We start from the raw sequence: 20,793 nt of genomic DNA on the forward strand, positions 1-20,793 counted from the left end.
CCAAATGCAGTGAACTGCTGTTTCTATATCTTATATACGTCCAAAATTAACTTCTCAACTTGGAATAAACCTTCTTTTTATCTCCTGTTAGATAAATTCGGACTGCAACCATTCAACCGATTCTCCTAATTATCATGATTCAGTCCCTTCACACATTTGGTCTTCTCTGAATACCCTTAATTTTCTTAATATCCACACATCCATTAAAAACTTCAACCTGAGTTCAAGTTGAGTTTTATTCACCAATATTTGGTCTCACTAAACATTTGTACAATGAGTTCATTCCTTCCTTTCTTTCTCCTACAAATGAAACATCTTTTAGTTAATCCCACTATATTCATAGCTTTATTAGTTGTCTTATAAGATTCCTGAACTTTGTATTCGTCCACTTCCTTTAAAGCCTGCCTTTTCAACTTGCATCGTTCTACTGTCATCTTCTTACCGAATCGGATATACTTGTCTTTTTCTTTACATTTGATTTTAAACTTCACTCCCACACTCGTTCTTTCAGTATTTTAAGATTATCCAAATAATCAACTTACTCTGCCCAACTTTACGTCAGCAAAGGTAGAATATATATTTATATTAGAATATAAGGAACAACAAGGATTTTATCACAGCCGATCCGAACACCCCTTTCCCTGTTTGAAGACACTTTCCCACCATTCTCACTCGATGATAATAATACACCTTAATCAGTAAGTTCTTATTAAAGTGATCTGATTTAATGTTCAAAGTTTAGCTAAAATGGGAATGAATCACATCACAATCATTACCTTGGTCTGTTTCTCTCATGACTTCAGATAAAGTCAGCCGATTTGTGAAAACCACTTTCTCCTTAAAGAAGCGATGTTCTGACTAGCTCAGCAAGTGATTCCTGTTACGAATAATCTCATTAGTCTTTCATTACTTTGTATATAAAACACTAAGATGACTTACTGATCCACCCTTATAAATTTTCAAAACCGTTACAAAGCAGAAGAACATGTTTTTAATCTGAACGATCCAGTGGATCAGAAATGAATTAATTAATCTTAACATCATCTGTTTACTAGCAAAGTAAACAGGTGAGTTATACCCCCTTCGTGTTGGACTTTTCTGGGTATGCTGCAGCTCTAATGTGTCTAATACTTTTGGTATACACCTGACCTGAAATTTGATCTTCTGGCTAGTCTTCGACCTCAACTCTTCATTATTTCGAAGTCGGAGTAATACCTGAAAACAGTTTCTTGTATGGATGATGTGGAAATTTTGAAATTCTCTTTGAGTTAAGCACAACTGAGCATTGTTCCTTAAGTTAGATTCTGTTGCTGTATTTGTCTAATGTACATAATAAATTATAAAGATTTTTCGTCGGAAAAAAAATAAAACAAATATTTTAGATCATTCAAAGACTATTACCTCAAGAATTGATTTAGCCATATGGTGACTCCCTAACAGTTAAAAATGAACAATTTCTTTATCATATTACGAAATAAAAGAAAGAAAAAAATATCACACTGAATGGGAACGGACTACAACTTCTGTTAACCATTCGTGCCACAGACTGTATTAAGATGCAGACGCAAACAATAAGTGTCCAGCGAATTATTATTTCCATTAAAAATCCAGTGACTTTGGTCAAACGGAAATTTACAAAAATATAATCATTTTACAAACTCCTTTCAATATTTATCAAACATAATCGCTACCAATTGTTTAATTGCTATATTTATTTACCTATTGTAAATGAGCGTGTTTCTTATACAAATGTGATAAAATTTACAATAAAATTAAACTATGAAGATCAGCATCATGCCTTTTAAGGGTGAAAATCTATTATAGCGTGTTCCAACCGCAGACACTACCGGTAAATATCTTTAATAGACGACTTTATCATCTCTTCCAAATTTCCAATTTTGATTCATTCAAACTAATTCCTAACTATTCCATTGCTGCAACTTGATTATTTCCATCATTTGTTTGATAGATGTTTCGTAATTTTTGGTCCATAATTCTAAACAAATATTACATTCTGTGATTTTATGTTTTCCGATTATATTTTCTGTTTGACTAATATCGTATTTAGATACTTAAAAATGTTGTGCATTTATCGTATTTTATAGGTGTCACGTGTTCTTAATTAGGAAACATATTTCTTCCACAAATGTTCACCAGTTTTACAACTTAACTAAAATAAAGCATCATAGTTTTATTTATTTGTTTTTATTTTGAACGGAAGTGACTAGTGCCGATTTCATAGTCTTTGACATTAACATTTAAAGAAAAGTTTTTTTATTTAATTTTTTTCTCATCTGAAATAATCATCAGTCGATTTCCATCCTCTTGATTACCGGATAAATTTAACTTTATGCTTATTATGAAATCTAGCTTATTATGAAGAATAGAACTCTGTTTATAAATACAGCAATCCCTCGATTAGTGCGCCTAATGCGTTCTTTAAAACAGGCGCATTAATCGAAAACGCACTAATCGAATACAATAACTTATGGGAAAAAGTACAATTCGTTCCTCAAATTTATTTTTTGACCCTTAATTTTTTTTCTAAAAGAATTAGGGTATGTCTCAGGGCCTAGTTAAAGGAACACCATGAAGCTGAAAGACAATAAAACATATTCAGAATATAAATTTATTATTCTGCTTCTTAAGAAAGAATTGAGCTAACGTAGTTTGGTGGCCATTCTGTTTCTTTTTTTTTTTCATACAATTGATGGTATGGCCCTATTTCCTCTTCTGCAAATTTTACTGGTTCTCTCTTCACCGGGGTCAGCATCTAAGGTCACCAGGGCCAATGTCTAAGTTTTAAAGCATTGCTGCTTAAAAACTTCGATTGTACGAAAACTATTTTCAAATTGTTTCTGTGAAACCTCTTTGGGATTGTCAGTGATTAACGTTTCTTCATATTTTTCAGGATCGGCCCTCTGTGTGTCTAAATCTAGCAGGTCGGAATCACTCAACTTCTCAAATTGAGATTTAATTAACTAAGATTCATTTGAAAAGCCTTTAAAATCATTTTCACAATATGGAGGATGTGCGTCTTGCATATTGCTAGTAGTAATTTCATTCGACTTGGCGACTTTCTAACCAGGCTGAGATTTCTCTGATTTGGCTAGAAAAGTCTTGGAAAAAAAAGGCCGGTTTCATCGACATTAAATATTGTTCATCACAATAGTCTCCTTCTTGCACAATTTTCTTCAAAATCTCTGGATATCTCCTTATCTGCACTTGTAGCTTCTCCTGTGATTAGAACATTACGTAGGCTATTTGTCTTTTTGAAACGCTCAAACCACCCAGCGCTAACGTGGAATTCTTTTTCTTTTCCATCGTTGATAGCCCTTTCTTTCCAGGTTACAAAGAAACAAAGCTTTTGATTTAATAAAGCCAGTGTTTAGCGGATCCGATTTTGGCTACAATCCTCGATCCATTTAGTATTATAATTCAATCATCATAATACTTTGATTTCGAGCGCATGCGTGATGAACTTCAAGCAGCCTTACCTTTCTCTTTGTATTCAGCAGTTGGTTCACCCATTTGTGTTCTTGTTCTATCTTTGCTCTGGACTCGCCTTGTTCATTTTTCTTTATTATTTCAAGTTTTTCTTCCAATCAGATTACTTTTCGAATCATTTTCACACTTCTATTTTTTGCTCAATAATTCTTTTACTCATGATTAAAGGTTAGGAAAATAATTTAAAATAAAAAATTAAGGAAAACAATTGCACGAGATATGATCAGCAAAATTTATGTTGTAAAGCAGACGACATAACTTTTGGCCGTAAATTTGGAACATATTGTACATGGAAATAGTGTAGTATGCCATTAAAAAATAACTTCGTAAAATGCTTCAAATCGGTAACTAAATTACTTCATCCTGGTGAGTGATTTTTTAAAATAGTTAGTCATAAAAATGTATACATCGAAAATTTTAAAATCTGTAATATTTATTTTTAAGATGCATATAGGCGCACTAATCGAATCTGGGTATCGAAAAAAAATGACGCACTAATCGAAGTTTACTGTCCTTATAGTCCTTATAAGGACTGGCTTAAAGGGGAGAAGCAAGAATGCTTTTCATATTCCCCATTATCTGTAGAGGACAGTGTATGGATAAGGTGTTATTGAGCAATTAAAGCTCTGATCATGGCAGGAGGGTAACAGCAATAGCCGAGCCTCAGCTAGAACTTCATTGGCTACAGCATTGCCATCCATTACCCTCCAAGGGTATTGGATATGAATATAAAATAAATTTATTTGATTTTATAATTACTTGATTGTGAAATTATTAAATTCTAGTAAAAGTAATTGACATTGAGGAATGTAAGATTCATTTTTAATAATTAATTATTAATAACATAATTGTATATATCAATAATTAATGAAAATATGAATTTATTTATTAATAATTGATAATTATCCATCTTTCTGTAAGTTACAATTATTCTGCTTCTGTCTGTGTGCTATCCGCATTTATTCATGCACTGCTTTGTTATTTAGAGAGTAAGAAAACGAAGTAACAAAAAAGTTCTTTCATATACAGACAGTCGCCTGCTGCCGCAGACACACCGTCAACAGGTGTTCCCTAACGGCACTCTTATTATAAAAGAAGTGAACAAGAAAGCAGACGAAGGCAAATATTCCTGTATCGCGCAGAACAAAGAAGGAACGAAAGCACAAAGAGATGTTCATATCCGCGTCATGGGTAAGTACGTACTTGAATCAATGTTGACATGAGTGCTATTTTTATGCACTATCACACAGACACTCTGATACAAGAATTCAAAATATATATTCTTTCTAGTACGCTAGATGGCACCACTAACGTCTGATATTAAAATTTTATATAAATGTTTATTTGTGGGTAATTATTATTTTGTGAATTCTCTAACGTTTTAATTTTTTTTTTTTTTTTTTTTAGATTTTAATTAATCGTTGTTTGAGTCTTCTGTATCGATTTCTTCCAGTTGGTCCCAAAATCGAGCCATTTACCTTTCCTTCGGATCTGGAAGAAGGGATGAGGAGCATTGTCATCTGTCCTGTGTTGTTTGGAGATCCTCCAATAACCATCCACTGGTTGAAAGACGGAGGAGAGCTGCCTCCAGAGTTACACGCCAAGATTGATATGATTAATGTTTTCACGTCGACGCTGACCTTTAATTCCGTAGGACCTCATCACAACGGCAATTACACGTGCGTAGCAAGGAATTCTGCAGCGTCTGTCAATCATACAGCACTTATGGTCGTAAACGGTAAGTTAGCCAATGTGTGTGTGTGTGTGTGTATATATATATATATAAATGCTCAATATTTGCAATAGATCAGTAAATTAGTTTCTCGTTATCCTTTTAATCTGCTTATTCTAATTCACACACTCTCCAAAGATGGCGCATTTCCACCTAATCTGTGAGCAATACACATCCGAAATTGCGTATCGATTGTCGTTAACTCTCTGAATAGAAGGAAGAAAAACAGAAAGGTTCCAAGCTAATAGCTTCGTCTCATAGGATGCCATTAGTCTGGAGAAAAGAAACATTAATACAGTGTTTTAGAAACTTTGTGATGTGCTTCCACCAGTAGAACACTCAGGGTTTAATCTTGGGAGGGGGGGGGAGTTGAGCAGATGATTTGAGAATACACACTATGCATCGCATACGACCTATAACTAAGCATCTGCAATGATTGCTAATTCATAAGTAGTATGGAAATAGAAGACACGACACAACATAAATTAAAAAAAGAATTTTATTAATTAGGAAAAGATTTTTGGAACATTTTCTAGTGGGTTTTTTCCCCTTTTTCTTTGGGAAGCCAGGGCCCATTTGAGTGCGCCACTGGCTTCCATCCCTTAGCATATCGATTATTGTTATATAATTTATATACATACTTTATCGTTACCCAGCAAGTATTGTTTATTAAATATTTGAATAACATTATGAAATACTGAACAACTAATTCAGCGAAGTGCACATTAAGCAAATATCTTAATATTATTAAATTAAACTAGTCGTTTACATAATTTTATCCTAATATTGTATTATGTAAAATATTTTAAAGTGTCTTAACATTTTATAAAATGAATTTATTTTATAAAAGAATGCTCGTGATTTAATAGACTGCTTAACAAATGGCCTTATAAGGACCGGCTTAAAGGGGTGAAGCAAGAATAATTTTCATCTTCCCCGTTATCTATAGACGACAGTGTAGGGATAAGGTGTTATTGAGCTATTAAAGCTCTGATCATGGCAGGAGGGTAACAGCAATAGCAGAGCCTCAGTTAGAACTTCATTGACTACAGCATTGCCATCCATTACCCTCCCAGTGTTTCATCCAGCACTTACATACCTTCTCAACCACCGCTCTGCATAACAAATGGGGCTATGAGTTCTGATTGTCCTTATAAGGACTGTCTTAAAGGGGCGAAGCAAGAATGCTTTTCATCTTCCCCGTTATCTGTAGAGGACAGTGTAGGGATAAAATGTTATTGGGCTATTAAAGCTCTGATCATGGCAGAAGGGTAACAGCAATAGTCGAGCCTCAGTTATAACTTCATTGGCTACAGCATTGCCATCCATTACCCTCGAAGGCTAATCACCGACTATGTAAGTAAAGGTGAAATCTCAAAAATACGGACGATCTCTAGGCCACTCCATAGTGGGCGAAAGACCGTCCTAATCTCAGCGTTGGTTCCACTCAGTGACGGGCTCCCCGACCACTGAGCGGAACCGCTCAAATTCCGAGGAAAATAATTCACCGACAAAGCCCCTCAGCGGGCCGTACCGGAGAACACCTTCCCCGGAGACTCAAAGTGCTCCCTTAAGGCAAAAACCCCAAGAGAGCGAACTCAAAAACTCATCGCCCAAGGGGGTAAGAGCAACAGCCGAACCTCAGTTAAACTTCATTGGTACAGCTTTGCGTTGCTATCCATCATCCCCAAGGGCATTAATGAATCAATCACCGACTATGTAAGTAAAGGTGAAATCTCAAAAATACGGACGATCTCTAGGCCACTCCATAGTGGGCGAAAGACCGTCCTAATCTCAGCGTTGGTTCCACTCAGTGACGGGCTCCCCAACCACTGAGCAGAACCGCTCAAATTCCGAGGAAAATAATTCACCGACAAAGCCCCTCAGCGGGCCGTGCCGGAGAACACCTTCCCCGGAGACTCAAAGTGCTCCCTTAAGGCAAAAACCTTAAGAGAGCGAACTCAAAAACTCATCGCCCAAGGGGGTAAGAGCAACAGCCGAACCTCAGTTAAACTTCATTGGTACAGCTTTGCGTTGCTATCCATCACCCCCAAGGGCATTAATGAATCAATCACCGCATCTCACGGTCGATTATTCGATCCCACTACCAGCTCTAATTGGAAAGGAAATTAAGATTATAATGTAAATGTTCCTAAGTTTTTATAGGGTGTGAGTTATTTCCATTAATTTAATGAAATATTTTTTGTTTTATATCTAGAAGAATTATTGTATACAATGGATAATTCTAATACATTATTTTATATTAGAAAAGCCAAATAAAACAATATTTCTTCGTTATATTTATATAACATCAATATAAACTATTTATGAGCTGTTTGTATTACTTGAGAAGAATTATAGTATTGTTTTTCTTTCTTTAAATACTGACGAACAATAATAATATGTAAATATTTGGTAGTCTTTTTTTGCGAAATTAGATCTCAAAAACCAGCAATGATTTTGATTTCTTTTCACAGGCATACCAATTGCTGTAATAAATTACTATTAATTTTTCTTAGACTAGCTATGAATTCATTAATCTAAATACTCATATTTATTTTTAAAAATGAGCCATGTCTTGTTTGAATTTTGCTACTCCAATACTTCCAATCAACATGCTTGAAAACAGTTTGATAATCCTATTCATTTTAGTCCGTGTTGCACAAGAGCTATCTATCCCAATTTATATTCAAAGGGCGAGTAACACTAATCCTAACTTAATTAGAATTTGCTGCGGATTGTAAATTGACAGCTGAATAATGGAAGATTCCTAGCGAGCAGTAATCGCTCTATCTTTAGCATCAGTTTGCAAACCCCTGTGGTTTTGGAAACAATCAAATAGCCAGCTCAATGGTTAGAAAACGTAATGAAGCGTAGACACTAGTATTCAAATTTTATTTTTTCATCTTCTGTCTATTGTTTCTTCTGAACTTTCGTATTGATCAGTTTCGTTTTCATCTTCTACATATTTGGCATTCATTCATCCATTCGTGCGCACACACTCCCTCCCGCACCGCAAGTCTTATTAGGATCATTTCTGAGTCTGCAGTGCTAGCTAGTTGTAAACCCAACTGTAGAGCAGACCACAAATTTAAATTCTGAACATAATTTAGCTATGGTATCAATACTTATTCCCATATGGTCACGTTAATTGCTATAATACAAATATTAAGATAGATGAAATTATGAACTGGCATAAAAACTAGTCATTTTTACTCCACAAATGTGTTATATTTCAAAATATAACAGCTATTATGGATTAAACTATTTATAATGGATTATGTTTCTTCTTTGGATGTGAATTTCGATTTATTTCAATTCTGTTGTTAGATGACTCGAAATTCCAGTTAAATATCACCGATTGTTCTTCCAGGTTTCACAATTATTGACAGGCAAGAAAATGGTACGAGTTATTGAAAGCAACGCTATTGTGAATTTAAATTCTTTTATAATAATTTTGCTAATACATCTATTTAAATAATAAAATTATTTTCATATTTTGGTGCTACTTCCTTTTATTCTAAAGTATTAGAAATTTTATATATATTTTATATGTAATTTTGTATATTTATATAAAGTATACAATTATTTATAGAATGTTTCATAATATTGTTTTATTTGATTTGATTTGATCCGTCTCATAACCACACCATTTCATTATATGGATAAACCATTTATATTAAGTTATGGAAAAGAATGCTATCGTTTTCTGTGGTGGTTGTTTGTTTTATGATTTAAAATTATTATGCCAAGATACACAGCGGGTAAACAAGCAACCCAGCACAAAACTGAAGTAGGGGCATTTTTAAGTATTGTTATAAGGGGAACAGAATTATTATTTCTGCACCTATGTATGCTAACAGTATGACATTATACTGTGATTTCCATATGCTATGAGACAATGCATTTGTTTACTTTGTCTCCAGAAATTTCTGTTCAGCAAAAGAGTAAATCTTAGGAGATTTTATGATAATCGTAGTTGTTAGCATAATATGTAAACAACTTATGTAACCAATAGTTTTATTTGTTATAAGAATTAAAACAAACATACTTAATTGTGTACACAAAGGCATTGATACCTTTTCCCATTAGTTCTTCCTTTTCGCCATACATAACACTGGAACTACTCTTTACATTCTTCAAGAGTTTAATCTATCCTTCTTTACTATTTTATTGAGGAGTTAAACCACTCACTTGTCCCCTCGCAGTTTCCACACCTCTTATTTCCTCTGTTTCCATCCCCTCTTCTCTCTATCTCTCTGCATCTTTCCGGTTTGCATTGCACTTGAATCTCCTGCAGTTATTCCCAGCAAATTGCACCTGTCTCCTGAGGTGCTTTTTGGAGTTTCGACCATTTGTGAGTGCTTCAACCCTTAAAATAGAACATCCTATTTATTTCCCCCCGCCCCAGGAGTTGCGAGGAAACGAAGAACTGTATTCCGCACCATTTAGCTCAAGACGAAAGGAGTCTCTTTCTTTCTTTCGTTCGTTTTTTTTATGGCTCTAACTCTCACTTTCTGTCTTTTTAGTTCCGCCCTTCTGGAAGACGGAGCCGTCCGACCGAGCCGCTGTGATGGGAGAGAGTGCCACTGTCGACTGCCAGGCTAATGGATTCCCAGTGCCGCAAGTGAGGTGGAAAAAAGCCCAAGGTACAAGTGAGTCTTTTTAATCGTAGGGTGCTCTGGGGACTGCTGTTGTGGAAAAATGGGGTCAACAATGTCCCAGAGGTAAAGGGGTTCGTAATTATTAGATTCGGTGGGAAAGAGAAAAAAAAAAAACGGGAATAGAGGTCGTAGGGGTTTGTTTGTCGCAGGCAACCAGCTGATTAGTTTCAAAGTGTAACTCCCTGCTGACTCTATAGATGGCGCCACTGGCGACTCGTTCACCCCATACAAGTTTATTCAGTCGTGGTCAAATAGCGAAGACAACACTATTTGTATAACACATCGTACCCCACTCTCCTTAGATGCTTCGTTTGTTTATTCCAGTTGGTAAATATTCCATCGAAAGATTAGAGTTAGGGCAAGTAAACAGCGACACCACAATAAACATTGGAAATTAAATGTAGGCCCCCATGCTAAAGTTGGCCTCTGTTTGATAAGGTTAAGGAGTGGGTGAATTTTTTTTTTTTTTTTTTGTGGACAGATGGAAAACAAATTAAATTTAAAGATACTTCGAAAACAGAATTTTCTATGAGAGAAACACATGTGGTCGAAATCGGATAATTTAGCAACATTTTTTGTGAACAAAGAAACCTTTTGTTTTCAGATCTTTGTAAGCAACACAACCTATGGACACCCCCAACATCCGAGACAATCAATTTATTGTTAGTTTAGTGCCATTTCATAGCTCACTAGACAGAAAAACAAAAAAAAAGATACTTTAGTTGAAGAAGAGATGAACATCTGTACCCCATGATTTTCTTCTTATAGGTGCATCTTGCTTATCCTCCCCGTTACAAGGTGTCAGCACCGAAATAGAAGAAACAGCTGCACGGTTGATGGTAATTCCCCCTGTAGGAAAAATACAGAATCAACAGACGGGTGTTCACCACTTCCATGCCACTCTAGGCAATCCAATTTTTCTGTTCCACATAGAATATGCGATATACTTTATCAACTGATTTATTTACGTATAACTTAATTAAAAATGTACGAGATTTTAATATTCATTTTCTCTTTAGAGTTATTTCACAGCATGATAATTAATCAGTAAGTATGCTTACCATAGAAATGCAGGTTGATTAAAAAGAAATGGTCCAAATTACTATATAGTAATTTATGCAAATAACTTAATTTTAATACCGAAGTATTTATATGTTCAAAGATTAGATCTTTTGTGTGTCTAGTGCACACTGTCGTAAAAGTAGTTTCAGATATTTGAAATCCGATTAAGCATAATAAAAATTTAACACACCATTAAGTCCTTACTAACCACAGTCGGTAGAATGAGAATAGCATTTAGTTGGAAAGACTTTTGTTGCAGTTCCATCTGGGATTTGAAGTAAGTTTCAAGGCCTTGCAACTGAACATATATCATGCGGGAGTGAAGCCAATCCACTTGTGTGTTATGAATACAAAACCTTCTAGAAGAACACACGCAAACACATATAATAGGTAGAACATGAATTTCCTGTTCATGGAGCCTCCGTAGCTCGGTTGGCATAGACGAAGCCCTTTGTTCGGAAAGGTCTGGGTTCGATTTCCGTGTCAGTGGCGTGAGGAACCTTTATCTGGTCTCTTTAGACGAAAGGTAAGTTAGCTGGTCTTATTACAGTGATAGGATTTTTTTTTTCACCCAGAAACTCGGGTTTTTCGTCCCCCAGAAAGGCAAACCAGCCCCGTCAACACACGCATCTACGACATAAGACACACCGGGAGGCATACGGTTACCACTTTATCCTCGGATATGGTTCTGAAGGGCTAAGGTAAGCTCCGTAACAGGCCACTAGGCCTAAAACGTAAAAAGGAAGAAGAATGAATTTCATCATCTTGTATGACTATGTCCCTTGTTTAGTTTCTATAATAGGATTTCCTAATTATCTCAAAAAAATTTAAAAGTACAATATATTGTATGATAAAGAGATAAACCCTTACCCCACCCACAGTATTAGCACCATGTACTAGGGCTTCACGATGTTTCGTGGGTGGCAGGCACAAATAAAATAAAATTACCCTATTTCATCAATAATTAACAACCAACCTGTCATTACTTAAATGAGTTTTATAATGTGCCTAGGCATAACTGATCATGTATTTCAATACGTTACTCTATGAGAATATTTTTTCTTTTTATAATATAAGTTAGCAGCAGTGGCGGCTCGTCGCTTGAAATCGTGGGGGGGGGGCTGCAACTTTCGAAATATACATACGCACTGTGAGTACGGTGTATACGTGTTTGAATAAAATATCAAAATTATGGTAAAAATTTAAAAAAAATAAAATAAACGCGAAAAAATATTGTTTATTAGCGATCAAATTATACAGTTTAGTATAATTCAAAATTACTTAAAATTAAAATCCATTATCGTAACCTCAATAATGTTCTAAAATAAAAACTATAACAAATGTTATGTCTTTAATTGTAATGTCCAAATATTTAAAGAGACGGAGTAAACACGATAAGCACTACGAACACTCTACTACTGTCGCAAACTGCATATAAACAACAGTGGAACTGCGCGACGGACAGTGCCGCATTACGCCAATAGCCGGCATCTCACTATGACGTGCATATGCTTGCGCGCGCGTAGAAACATGACACTGTGGTAAACACAGTGTTGCTAGCGTCCTCGCCCTCCTAAGTGCCACAAGATGGATTTTTATTATTTTTTATACAAAATTAAAATTAAATATTACAAGCAAATATAAATAATTTAATAAATATATTTATATATCGAGAAAAATAGGAGGTGCTGCAGTTCCGCAGTGCTATGCACGAGCTGCCCCTGGTTAGCAGCTACCTGTTAGCTTCATCTGACAGTACAGTAAGAATTCCAAGTCTAAAATCGAGGCATATATACTTCTTTGAAGATATTTCCTGCAATATTAAAGAGTGGTTTAGAGAGAGGAATGCAATGTACTGGAGCTAACTGAAATATTCAAAAGATGCCGTGCAAACAGCGGCATTTTCGAGACTGGAAAATACCCAGGTTATACCGGAGGCGGGTTTTGTTTTAATTCGTAAGGGTTTAAAGAGAAGCTAATTTTATTAAGAAATTTCTCCTTGTGATTGATTTCTATATTTTATGATAAACTTGACTATTTGAAAATGTCCCATTTAATATTAAACGCTTTCGAGTATTCATGGTGAGCAGAGGGCTTCTTTCGTTGAAGAGAACGAAGCAATAAAAAATGCAGTATTCAGATGTGCAGTGGTTTAAATCCGAGCTTGAGATAAAATATTAACAAAATCTCTTCTCCCGTCATGTGATAAGAAATCTCCGTTGAACGTCTTGGTCTTCCATTAGTATAAGTATTATATTTGTGCACAGTATGTATGTATGTATGTAGTAAAATAGCTGCAGTATACGATACAATAATCAATAGACTCGTTTACTATACAAGAAACATTCACACAGCTGTTAGCATTCGCCGATAAATGCAGTAAGTAAGGTATATAATTTTAATTTTTGAAGAATGGACACTTGCGTAACTAGTTAACTCCAAGCTGACTGACAACGCTAATTTTTAATATAAAAATAATTTTAAAAAAATTGTACTATCTACGTTTACGCGAGTAGGAAGTTCACAGATAACGTCCATATTTTAATGCACGATTTGATTTATTGTATTCATATAAAATAAAGAACAGAAGTAGATATAAACCAATTGCAGTTTCCCCAACAGATCATGCTACTTTTAGGGACATATTTCATTTTTATTATATATTGATCATTGATTATTATTAGAGTTAATTAAAAGGCGGTTTTAACTCTTAGTGGTACCTGATTGATGGTCATGTGTTATATGTATTTATGAATCCAAAACTAAGCAACTTAAATTTACTTATTGAAATTATTAAGTATAATTCAGTTAAAAACTCAGTGAAATTAAAATTAACAAAATATTGTAAAAATAATTGTCTGAATTAGGTATTTTAAAAATGTAAAGAACTCGTCTATAAATTGAATAAAGCTTTATATAGATTATGGACAAGCCCTGAAAAATATACATTGATGGAATATTTATGGATTTTTTTTCTCTGTCCCAGGAGATCCATCTGAAGAATTCAGAACAATTATTAGCAACCCTCACATTCAAATATTGGAAAATGGCTCTTTGGTCATCACTGAAGTTGAACTAGCAGATGATGGCTATTATATGTGTCAAGCTACAAATGGGATTAGCCCCAGTCTCAGTGCTGTAGTCCGATTAACTGTTCATGGTATGTTTGCTTATTTCCTATCGCGTTTCTAAACTTCACGTGATTAATCCTCAAAATGAATTAATTATATTGAGTCAACAAGATAGATCCATATTTGTAAGAATGTGATTAAAAATTTCAAATATCTGGTTATGGAGTAACTTTTTTATAATAGTAATTGCTTCTGTTGTTTTGTGTAGTATTCTTCAATGAAAATGAATGGAAAAATGCGATAATTAAATTTATTTCTTCCATAATTTTTATAGATGTACGTCTTTAAATAATTAATTTAATTGCCGAATGTTTTGTTTTGTTTTCATTCAGTTTAAAATTTGCTCATCTGAAGTAAAAAAATTATTGTGATTAATTTTATAATTTTTATCTTTATTAAAGTACTGTTTGTAAAATACATAAAAATAAATTAATTACAATACTCCCGATATTTTATTTATGATTGTTACAACAATGAATTTTTGCTTACTTGTCAACCAATCTCGAAATTTGCATGAGATGGCGCGCTGAACACAAAACACGTGCGCTACTTCTTTTTGAACATAAATGAAGAAATTGGAATTTTTGTCAGTGAAATCAGCATTTGCTTAAGCGGTTTATAAAAAAAAAAAGATTAGGAACAAAAAAACGGGAGAAAAATACTTGATTCAAATTAGAAATAAAAAGAAAAAAACATGTTACAAACAAGTGACTGCTACTACAGTTCACAAGTGTTTGGGGCATTCTAATTAAATTTTGCTTCTTTTAAAGAAAACTTTCAAAGCCACTGATGAGAGATGAAGAGGCACTTTAAATGTAATCCTGGGGACACTCTCGCTTTAAGAGGACGGATAAGAAATTCTTTAAGAATGCAAATAAAGAAATTGAGCATTCTTAATTTAGCCTTATAGAAAACATAGAGAGGTGTTGGAAGCACTTCTTTAATTATAAGTAAAGTTTAAATTAATTAATATTTTTTATATTCTTTAATTAATAAAAAATAACTGTTAAAATCATGCACTTGAAATAAACGTGCTAATTTTTGCGGGGGAGAATTGCTAATCATTATTCTGATTTTTCTTCAGTCCCTGCTCATTTTCGACAAAGATTTCACTCCATTACGGTAAGGAAAGGAGAAAACATTCATTTGAAATGCGAGGCATTTGGAGAACGACCAATAACGCTATCTTGGAGTAAAGATCGACAGCAGTTCAATCCACCTTCGGATGCCAGGTAGGGTAGCCAACATCCAGTAATAAGATTTTTAGATTCCTTGAAACCAAAGCATTAAATGTCTTACATCATTTTATTCTCCGAATCGAAAATATTAAAGATATTATATTTAATTCCTAGGTATACAGAATCCCAGACAGTTCTCCAAAACGGATTGGTATCGGAAATTACTGTGATATCATCGGATCGCAGAGATTCTGCACTGTTTACGTGTTCGGCATCCAATGAATACGGTCATGACGAGAGTAACATTCAGGTAGTGGTACAAGGTATGATCAATCCATCATATTATTGCAATCAAATTAAACATTAAAATTATTTCTGCCTTTTACAGTTTGGAAATCAATTCTACATGCTCTAGGCCGACAAATAACTTCAGGTAATGTTTGAATTACACTGCTATGTATATTAAATGTGGCCTTGACATTTATCCATGGATGTCATTTAAAATTTGTAGATATTTTATTTCAATTAATGTGGTGGGGGGGATACACGCAGTAATCGAAATCCCTAATTCCCAAGCAATTTAAATTAGAGGTAAGTGCCAAAAGAGTTTAAAACAGGTTTGTACGGACATTTTATACGGTACAACTCTAAGTGTGATTTCATTATTGTTCGACCACAGATCCGAGACCCTAGGCTGGCAATGTGCCCAGAAGAGTCAGTTCATGTTGAAGGGGGAGAAAGGAATAAGGAGACGTAGAAATTCATTACCAACACGCGAAATCAGGTGTTTTATACGTAAACGTTACTAAATGTTGTACAAGCAAAATAGTTACCACTTCAAAAACTAGAATTTTTGTGAAAGAAAAGCCAATTTTCCGACGTAAACTGATCCCACGAAACGCATTGATTACCCTATTATTGGAATGGATTCGTCTTCTTCTGACATGTGCAGAAGTGTCGAGCAGTCTCGCATCTGTGTCGCACGGTAAGAATTACAAACCACAATCAATTGCAAAAAAAAAAAAAATAGTGGTGCAAATGCTAAATATGAATATTATATAGTATCCTAAAGCAAATAATATGCATATTAATAGCATATTTTTAAAATAGTTTATTTTAAATTGGTTCCAAATACAAATGATGAATATTCTCATTATTCATCTTCTACGGCCTTTTGTTCCCCAGAGGGAGTAAGTCAGGCTATTTAAACCCCGATTGCCTTTTTTGAAGACTAGTTGGCAGCCAATCTCCATCCTCAGGCGTGTGGTCCTTTCTTGTCATTGATTCCATGGACATCAAAGGACCAGAATATTACACATAAATGTTACCATTTCTGGTCCATGACATTATACATTACTCTCTGAAATAGTGTGTGCAATGGTCGATTTTCTTCAGTTTTAAAAATCGATTTTTCCGGGAGATAAACTCGACTTTCTTATGCCAAATGTCGAATCGGGAAGTAGCTAGGGGGAAAAATAAAGGAATAAAAAGAACGAGAGAAAAAAAAGTTGGCAAGCGGAATTGAACTTTCTTCTAGCGATCTAGCACTGCTCAAGTAAACATTACCAAATTTAATATAAATCAGCTAATGCCTTCTATTTCATATAAATACCAATGATAAATGCAGTGTATACAAAACAACTAACGCCTTTAATTCATTATAGTGATAAACACTTTATTATTACCAATTTTCTGATAGAAATTAAAGTTAAAATGATTTATTTATTCTTATGGAGTTCCCTCCCTTTTCTCCCCTGTCCCTATTGGGGTGAGTTGAGCCCCCTCATGGGGGGGTTAAGTATTTATGGCTTTAGATCCGTGTGTGTTCACGGGGTCGGTTTGCGGGATGAAAAAGCCCAGATAAACTGGGGGGGAAAAACCCTTCTGTCCACGCCCAAGACTAGCTAACTTGGCTGTGGCTGAGGAAGATCCTTAAGCTCCTCACGACGGCGACGGGAATCGAACCCAGGACACTCCTTTCCCAGGCATAGGGTTGCGAAGCCATAGCCATTAGGCTAACCTTGCGGACAGTAAAAATGATAAAAATCAGTTAACACATTTTATTTCCTACAAACATAACGTCCTTATCCTTATAAGGACTGGCTTAAAGGGGCGAAGCAAGAATGCTTTTCATCTTCCCCGTTATCTGTAGAGGAGTGTAGAGATAAGGTGTTATTGAGCTATTAAAGTTCTGGTCATGGCAGGAGGGTAACAGCAATAGCCGAGCTTCAGTTAGAACTTCATTGGCTACAGCATTGCCATCCATTACCCTCGAAGGGTATTAATCACCGCCAAATATAACTTATAACTTAAGTTCTTAAAAGAACTGGGCGATGGACTGAGTCCTTGACTCTTTATCCCGTCATCTGAATGAAGAAAATCTGTGTGGATGGAGTGTTGTTGAGCTAAAAAGCTCTGGTCATGGCTGGGTAACGGCAATAGCCGAGCCTCAGTTAAAACTTCATTGGCTAAAGCATTGCCATTTGTTACCCTGGAAATCCTGATTAGTAAGTAAAGGGTAAAATCTCAAAAAATCGGACGATCTCTAGGCCACTCCATAGTGGGCGAAAGACCGTCCATGTCTCAGCGTTGGTTCCACTCATTGACGGCCGCCCCGTCCAAGCACCCCGACGGGCTCCCCGTTTAAGCAGAACCGCTCAGCGTTGGTTCCACTCAGTGTCGGCCGCCCCATCCTAGCACCCCGATGGGCTCCCCGACTCCTGAGCAGAACCGCTCAAATTCCGAGGAAAATAATTCACCGACAAGAACCCCTCAGCGGGCCCTGCCGGAGAACACCTTCCCCGGAGACTCAAGGTGCTCCCTTAAGGCAAAAACCCTAAGGGAGCGAACTCAAAAACTCATCACCCAGGATAACAGCAACAGCCGAACCTCAGTTTACTTCCTCGGTTCAGCATTGTTATTTGTTACCCTGGAAATCCTGATTAGTAAGTAAAGGGTAAAATCTCAAAAAATCGGACGATCTCTAGGCCACTCCATAGTGGGCGAAAGACCGTCCATGTCTCAGCGTTGGTTCCACTCATTGACGGCCGCCCCGTCTAAGCACCCCGACGGGCTCCCCGTTTAAGCAGAACCGCTCAGCGTTGGTTCCACTCAGTGTCGGCCGCCCCGTTCAAGCACCCCAACGGGCTCCCCGACTCCTGAGCAGAACCGCTCAAATTCCGAGGAAAATAATTCACCGACAAGAACCCCTCAGCGGGCCCTGCCGGAGAACACCTTCCCCGGAGACTCAGGGTGCTCCCTTAAGGCAAAAACCCTAAGGGAGCGAACTCAAAAACTCACACCCAGGATAACAGCAACAGCCGAACCTCAGTTTACTTCCTCGGTTCAGCATTGCTAATTGTTACCCTGGAAATCCTGATTAGTAAGTAAAGGGTAAAATCTCAAAAAATCGGACGATCTCTAGGCCACTCCATAGTGGGCGAAAGACCGTCCATGTCTCAGCGTTGGTTCCACTCATTGACGGCCGCCCCGTCCAAGCACCCCGACGGGCTCCCCGTTTAAGCAGAACCGCTCAGCGTTGGTTCCACTCAGTGTCGGCCGCCCCATCCTAGCACCCCGATGGGCTCCCCGACTCCTGAGCAGAACCGCTCAAATTCCGAGGAAAATAATTCACCGACAAGAACCCCTCAGCGGGCCCTGCCGGAGAACACCTTCCCCGGAGACTCAAGGTGCTCCCTTAAGGCAAAAACCCTAAGGGAGCGAACTCAAAAAAAACTCACACCCAGGATAACAGCAACAGCCGAACCTCAGTTTACTTCCTCGGTTCAGCATTGTTATTTGTTACCCTGGAAATCCTGATTAGTAAGTAAAGGGTAAAATCTCAAAAAATCGGACGATCTCTAGGCCACTCCATAGTGGGCGAAAGACCGTCCATGTCTCAGCGTTGGTTCCACTCATTGACGGCCGCCCCGTCTAAGCACCCCGACGGGCTCCCCGTTTAAGCAGAACCGCTCAGCGTTGGTTCCACTCAGTGTCGGCCGCCCCGTTCAAGCACCCCAACGGGCTCCCCGACTCCTGAGCAGAACCGCTCAAATTCCGAGGAAAATAATTCACCGACAAGAACCCCTCAGCGGGCCCTGCCGGAGAACACCTTCCCCGGAGACTCAAGGTGCTCCCTTAAGGCAAAAACCCTAAGGGAGCGAACTCAAAAACTCACACCCAGGATAACAGCAACAGCCGAACCTCAGTTTACTTCCTCGGTTCAGCATTGCTAATTGTTACCCTGGAAATCCTAAAAAGGACTATGTATTCATTCTCTCTCGCCCAAACATAACGATAAATGTGATTTCGTCAAGTAGTTAATATATTATTAAAAATAGATGGTGCATTTAACTTTTTTCATTTATTATATATTACATAATTAGTTTTTCTCAAATAAATGAAATAATATGATGATATTTTTAAATAGTTTAATAAAATATAAAGATCGGAATAAAATGTTTTAAAGTTCCAGAGCATTAAACCTTGTTGAGGACTGAACAGAAAATAAAGTTTTAACAAAAAGTTCCATATATTCTCAACAGGCGGCACCAGCAGAATGAGAAATCAACGACTGCTAATTTAACAATGAATCATCACATAAATATTGGTTTTATTAAAAAAATGATACAAGAAATACAAATGCATCTGAAATGCACTTAATATCATTACATTAGAAATATAATAAACGAAATCATAATAACGAAAAAATCTAAAAAAATGAAATATTTGTTTGCATATAATACATTCATTTAGTTGGATAATGAATTATTTATTTTCATTTATTTATTTATTCTTTCAGAGAGACCAGACAGTCCAAAAAACGTCGAAGTTAAAGAAGTGACCAGCAGAACTGTATCACTTGCATGGGGTCAGCCGTATACAGGAAACAATCCGTTATCCAGATATATTGTTCAGTTTAAAAGACAAGAAGGTATTTTGATTACATGAAGATTTTGTTTGGATTTATACATAATTCAACTATTAGTTTAATCCAATGCCGGTAGATGGCTCTCAAACTATTTTTTTACTATGCGACCTGTTTTAAACGTATATTAAATCCAAAAAAAGAATGTTTTTATGTTTACTTCGTTGATTTTATTTGAAGTAACTCGGGGGAAAAATGAATAAATCCCGAATGTGATTTCGATCCGTGAATATCTTATTTAATTTCTGCTATTAAATGAATTCAAGTATTTCTAAACTTTTCCGAACTCCGCTGGCAATATACGCTGAAAAAGCACTCAAACGAAATGAAGGCAGACGGACAAAGAGCTAGAGTGAAAATACCGTTTGGAATTGTTTGTCGATATCAAATTTCTAACCAATTTCTTCCCCCTGTAGCTTAACGGCAGGGACAAATTCGCCTGCAGAAATAGTCGAAATCGAAAAAGGAAAAAGAAAAAAACATTTGCTATCAATTTTTCTTTCTGTTTTAAAAATATAAAATTTTCCTCATTTGAAATTTGATAGGGGAACAGAAGAAATGTATTTGCTATCGCGGGAAATTGATGCGTAAC

General features: G+C 36.2%; 1 protein-coding gene across 1 annotated transcript in view; it reads left to right on the forward strand.

The window, feature by feature from the left end:
* Positions 1–20,793, forward strand: part of LOC150094685 (cell adhesion molecule Dscam1-like) — a 639,127-nt gene that overhangs the window by 449,249 nt on the left and 169,085 nt on the right. The window contains exons 8-14 of the mRNA XM_090411623.1: positions 4,537–4,698; positions 4,961–5,245; positions 9,769–9,888; positions 13,952–14,125; positions 15,181–15,328; positions 15,449–15,597; positions 20,076–20,207. Of these exons, the coding sequence (XP_090267749.1) occupies positions 4,537–4,698; positions 4,961–5,245; positions 9,769–9,888; positions 13,952–14,125; positions 15,181–15,328; positions 15,449–15,597; positions 20,076–20,207 (1,170 nt within the window). The remainder of the gene's footprint in view (positions 1–4,536; positions 4,699–4,960; positions 5,246–9,768; positions 9,889–13,951; positions 14,126–15,180; positions 15,329–15,448; positions 15,598–20,075; positions 20,208–20,793) is intronic.

Source organism: Typopeltis vanoorti, chromosome 21, assembly GCF_054136105.1.
Source record: "Typopeltis vanoorti isolate ZY-2024b chromosome 21, IOZ_Tvanoo_1.0, whole genome shotgun sequence".
NCBI classification, from domain to species: Eukaryota; Metazoa; Arthropoda; class Arachnida; order Uropygi; family Thelyphonidae; genus Typopeltis; species Typopeltis vanoorti.